The sequence below is a fragment of the Dipodomys ordii genome, unplaced genomic scaffold (genome assembly GCF_000151885.1).
Source record: "Dipodomys ordii isolate 6190 unplaced genomic scaffold, Dord_2.0 Scaffold13, whole genome shotgun sequence".
Lineage (NCBI taxonomy): Eukaryota > Metazoa > Chordata > Mammalia > Rodentia > Heteromyidae > Dipodomys > Dipodomys ordii.
In genome coordinates this window covers 14,396,577-14,402,232 of record NW_012267229.1, presented here as the reverse complement: position 1 = coordinate 14,402,232, position 5,656 = coordinate 14,396,577, and the positions used below count along the sequence as shown (strand labels likewise).

The 5,656-nt window shown below is 43.0% G+C and overlaps 1 protein-coding gene across 3 annotated transcripts in view; it reads left to right on the top strand.

Annotated features, from left to right (window-relative positions):
- The window catches only part of Cdk5rap1 (CDK5 regulatory subunit associated protein 1), a 25,963-nt gene that overhangs the window by 16,273 nt on the left and 4,034 nt on the right, over window positions 1–5,656 (top strand). For 2 of the 3 annotated variants that reach the window (XM_013011101.1, XM_013011102.1), the window contains exons 9-13: window positions 476–573; window positions 1,457–1,512; window positions 1,835–1,965; window positions 3,262–3,411; window positions 4,728–4,868. In XM_013011101.1, coding sequence (XP_012866555.1) covers window positions 476–573; window positions 1,457–1,512; window positions 1,835–1,965; window positions 3,262–3,411; window positions 4,728–4,868 — 576 coding nt within the window. The remainder of the gene's footprint in view (window positions 1–475; window positions 574–1,456; window positions 1,513–1,834; window positions 1,966–3,261; window positions 3,412–4,727; window positions 4,869–5,656) is intronic. The other variant, XM_013011103.1, reaches the window with a different exon arrangement.

Genomic DNA, 5,656 nt, shown 5'->3' with positions numbered 1-5,656 from the left:
GCTTTTTTATTTTTTCTGCTTATGTGGTGCTGAGGAATCGAACCCAGGGCCTCATGCATGCAAGGCAAGTGCTCTACCACTGAGCCACCTTCCCAGCCTCTTTTGGCTGTAGTTTTTTTTTTTGGGGGGGGGGGCCCTTGAACTCTGGGCCTGGGTGCTGTCCCTCAGCTCTTCAGCTCAAGGCAAGTGCTCTACCATTTGTCGACTCTCTACTTCTTTCCTTCTCCTGTTCCTTCTTCCCTTCTCTTTCTGTATCTTTTAAAGACAGAATCTTGGTATATAGCCCACTTCTGCCTCCATCTCTCACATGTTGAGAGTACACCTGTACACCATGTAATCAATTTGATTGGACTCTCCTTGTAATTACTTGAAGACTGACCTCGTTGGGGATGGGGGCGGAAATAATTATGATATTTCTTTCTGCAGGATGCTGTGGTGAGAACTGGTTGACTAGGAGTGTGTTGTGTTTAATCAGGTTCTGCAGCTGATCCGTGAGAGAGACAATATTTGTAAGCAGATTCACCTACCAGCCCAGAGTGGAAGCAGCCGTGTGCTGGCCGCCATGCGGAGAGGGTGAGACTTATTTGAGGAAGAGACTGTTCACATCTTTTCATATTTCTTTAATGGCCAAACAGTGTCTATGTAGCTAAGAACCTAGCATAGAGCTGGGTACTTGTGGCTCATGCCTATAATCCTAGATACTCAGGAGGCTGAGATCTGAGAATTGAGGTTCAAAGCAAGCCAGGGAAGGAAAGTCTATGAGACTTAGAAAAGGCTCCATTAACCATCAGAAAGCCAGAAGTGGAGCTATGGCTCACATGGTAGAGCACCAGTCTTGAGTGAAAAAGCTAAGGGACATCACTCAGGGCCTGAGTTTAAGTCTCAGTACTAGCAAAAAAAAAAAAAAATATAGAATGTAACATAATACATAGTACATATAGTACATAGTTTGTGCTCAGTAAATATTTATCATGTGATTAAACGTATGGCATTCTAACTTGCTCATAAACAGGAAGGATGGGCCACTTTCATGCCACTCTGTGGCATACTCTGAAATTTTAATCCTTGAACTTTGAAGAATAGTAAAATCTCTCAGATCTTGAGTATGTAGTGGATTTCCTTACTTTGAGGACTGTAAATATTTGCTGAGGAAAGGAGTGATATGACCCAAGGTAGATATTATAGCACCACTACTTGGTCTTGATTTCTAAAGTGGCAGAGTTTTAGAGAGTCATTTAAAAAATTCTTAATTTGTCTTAGTTTAGAAAATAATAAGGCAACTACTCAAAGTAATGCTCTGGATTAGATAGTAACTGGCTGGAAGGGCTCTTTAACTACTTTAACATGTTCCTATGTTGTGCTGGGTGGAAGAGAAGTGATTACATGTGTGGTGTCTTTATAGTATTTGTCTGAAGATTGGTATGTCTAAGTGTTTTCATTCTGTTCTTTGTTTCAGATATTCAAGAGAAGCTTATTTGGAGCTTGTTCACCATATCAGAGACATTATTCCAGGTACATTAAGAAATACTGAGCTCTGAGGTGGGAGGGGTCTGATCAGAAGGGAATTTGCTGATTCAGGGTTCCGAGGTAGAAGGGATCCAGTAGAAGAGCCTCCAGCAGGGCATGGCCACCAATTAACCAATCATTAGCTTTTTTGCTTAAAGCTGATACTCTACCACTACAGCCATACTCCACTTCTGGCTTTTTGTTGGTTAGCTGGAGATAAGTTTAACAGACTTTTCTGTCTAGTAGGCTGGCTCCCTGTAGTTCATAATTACCCTCAGCACTTCTACAAGGAAAGCTACTGTCCTTTACCCTTTGTTGTGTATGACAGGCGTGAGCCTCAGCAGCGACTTCATTGCTGGCTTTTGTGGGGAGACAGAGGAAGATCACCTGCAGACAGTGTCTCTGCTTCGGGATGTTCAGTACAATGTGGGCTTTCTCTTTGCCTATAGCATGAGACAGGTGAGCCTGGGATGGAGGGCTGCCAGGTATTCTCATCAACTTGGGTTGGGCTGAGGGGACATTCCTTTTTCTTTTTTCTGTTAAACTCTCTTGGCTAGTGCTCGACAGTGCCACTTCCAGCTTTTTCTGAATAGTTTATTGGAGATAAGAGTCTCACAGACTAGAGTCTTGCCTGGACTGGCTTTGAACTACAGTCCTCAGATCTCAGCCTCCTGAGTAGCTAGTGTTATAGACATTAGCCACTGGCATCTTCCTTCTGTTAAACTCTTGTCTACTATATATTACACTTAGCTTTTCTTTTCTTTTGTTCGAGATAAGTCTCACTATGTAGGCCAGGCTGATCTCTAACTCAACATCTTCTTGTTACAGCATCTTAAGTGCTGGAGTTATAGTTATATGCGCACCATGACTAGCTTTAGCTTTAGAGCTAGCATTCTTTTCTCTGTGTGTGTATGTATGTGTATGCTGGTGCCAGGGCTTGAACTCAGGGCCTCATGCTCTCACTTGGCTTTTCCATAACTGATATTCTACCACTTGAGTGGTACAGTTTTTATGCTCCAGTACAGTTTTTATGCTGACTAATTGAAAATAAAGTTTCTTGGACTTTTCTGCCTAGACTGGCTTTAAGCTAAGATACTCAGATCTTAGCCTCCTGAGTAGTTAGGAAACCCAGTTAGAACTATCATTCTTCTTGACATTTTTTTTTGGATCCAGTCGTGTGGCCTAAACTCTGGGCCTGGGCACTGTCCCTCAGCTCTTCAGCTCAAGGCTAGCACTCTACCACTTGAGCCATAGTGCCACTTCCGGCTTTTTTCTTTTTGCTTATGTGGTACTGAGGAATCGAGCCCAGGGCCTCAGGCATGCGAGGCAAGCACTCTACCACTGAGCCACCTTCCCAACCCTTTTTGACATTTTTATAATACTCCATTGTGTAGATATATCATAATTTACTAGTTACCTCTTGGTAAGCATTTAGGCTGCTTAGAAGTGTTGGTGATAAGCTTGTATACAAATCATGTAGTGTATGTCCTTTAATAACCCTAAGATGTTTCTCAAGAGCAACTTTAAGTGATTATAATGAGATAAGTTTGGAATTTGACTCCTGCAAAACAGATTCTACTAGTTACCTTTTTCTTATAGAATGCTCCCAGAACAGAGAAATAAACCTCTAGGTTCACACTTGGGTGCACATATGTCTGTAACTTGCAGATAGACTGGACATATTCCTATTCAGAGGACTATGAATGGATTCTCCAAGTCCTTAATGACCTTCATTTTCTCTTTTTCAATTAATAGAAGACTCGGGCTTACCACAGACTAAAAGATGACGTTCCAGAAGAAGTAAAATTAAGGCGTTTGGAAGAACTTATTAATGTCTTCCGAGAAGAAGCTTCAAAAACCAATAAGACTTTTGTGGGTTGTACTCAGCTGGTGCTGGTGGAGGGGGTGAGGCCACCTGGATATGCATATATTTTGTTTTTGTTTTCACAACACAGTATGTCAGGGGGTGGGAAGGTGGCTCAATGGTAGAGTGCTTGCTTTGCATGCATGAGGCCCTGGGTTCGTTTCCTCAGCACCACATAAGCCAAAAAGAAAAAAAAAGCCAGAAGTGGTGCTGTGGCTCAAGTGGTAGAGCACGCACCTTGAGCTGAAGAGCTGAGGGACAGTGCCCAGGCCCAGAGTTCAGGCCCCATGACTGGACCAAAAAAAGAAAGAAAGAAAAAGCTGGAAGTGGCTCTGTGGTTCAAGTAGTAGAGCTCTAGCCTTGAGCTGAAGAGTTGAGGCACAATGCCTAGGCCCAGAGTTCAGGCCCATGACCAGCAAATAACAAAAAAAAACAAACAACACAGTGTGTCTCTCCTTCATTTAGATAGTTTTTTTGTTTTTGTTTTTTTGTCATGGGGCTTGAATTTGGAGCCTGGGCACTGTCCCTTAGCTTTTTTCCTCAAGCCTAGAATTCTGCCACTTTGAGCCATAGCATCATTTCCAGTTTTCTGGTGGTTTATTGGAGATAAGAGTCTCACAGACTTTTCTGCCTGGGCTGGCTTTGAACTGCAATCCTTAGATCTCAGCCTTCTGGGTAGCATGAGCCACTGGCATCTGGCTTATTTATTTTTTTGGTGTGGGTCCTGGGGCTTGAACTCAGGGTCTGAGTTTTTGTGCACAAAGCTAATGTTCCACCACTTGAGCCACAGCTTCACTTCTGGCTTTTTTGGTGTTAATTGGAGATAAGAGTCTCACAGACTTTTCCTGCTCCTACTGCTTTTGAACCATATACTCAGATCTCATCCCACTGAAGTTGCTAGGATTATAGGTGTGAGTCACTGGTACCCATCCAAGTTATATCTATCTATCTATCTATCTATTTTTTTTTTTGTCAGTCCTGGGGCTTGAACTCTGGGTGCTGTCCCTGGCTCTTCAGCTCAAAGTGAACGCTTTACCACTTGAGCTATAGTGCTACTTTCTGGTTTTCTGGTGGTTAATTGGAGATAAGAGTCTCATGGACTTTCCTGCACAGGCCAGCTTTGAAGCATGATCCTCAGATTTCAGCCCCCTAAGTAGCTAGGATTCAGGCATGAGCCACTGGTGCCCGGCTCCCTACATATGTTTTGTTTTATCCATACTGATGTATTTAATTGCTATTGTATAGAAGTGCAATTGAATTGTGTGTTGTATATATGTATGTGCACATGTATGTGCTGATACTGGGACTCTCCTAGAACTTAGGACTATTTATAAACTCTTGTTTTTCTTTTCTGCAGCTGAGCAAGCGCTCTTCCACTGAGTTGTGTGGCCGGAATGATGGGAACCTTAAGGTGGTCTTCCCTGATGTAGAGATGGAAGATGTCACTAATCCTGAGCTCACAGGCAGAGCCCAGCCTGGGGACTACGTTCTGGTGAAAGTAAGATATGCTTTGGGCTTTTTTTTTTTTTTTTTTGGATCCAGTCATGTGGCCTAAACTCTGGGCCTGGGCATTGTCCCTCAGCTCTTCAGCTCAAGGCTAGTGCTCTACCAATTGAGCCACAGTGCCACTTCCAGCTTTTTCTTTTTGCTTATGAGGAATCGAACCCTGGGCCTCAGGCATGCAAGGCAAGCGCTCTACCACTGAGCCACCTTCCCAGCCCTGTTTTGGGCTTTTTGTACGGTGGAATAAGTGTTGGTGTGGAATATGTAGGTGAATAAAGTTTTTTTCCTAGAGGTTTATTTCTCCCCCTCCCAACCCTAGCATTAGGGTTTGAATTCAGAGTCTTGCTTTGAACTTGGTCAGCTGATGCTTTACCACATGTGCCACACCTCCAGCCTAGCCTTGGCTGGTTATTTTGGAGATGGAGTGTCATGGTTATTTTTGGTCTGAGCTGGCCTTGAATCACAGTTCTCTGGATTTCACCCTCTTTAAATATCTAGGATTTCAGGTCAAGCCATTAACACCCAGCTGGATTTTTTTTAAAATATATTTTTATTGTGAAAATACTGTACAGAGGGGTTACAATTACATGGGGGGTAAGATAATGAGCACATTTCTTATCAAGCATTGTAACCTCCTGCTTTGTTTCCCCTTCCCCGTCCCTTCGTAGGGACAACCAAAAGTTGTAAAGTTCATTTTTCAACATAACGACTTGTGCATCTCATTGTTGCAATGGGTCCTCCTGTATCCCTGTTTTAACAATTTGTTTTTTCCCTTCCCCTCCA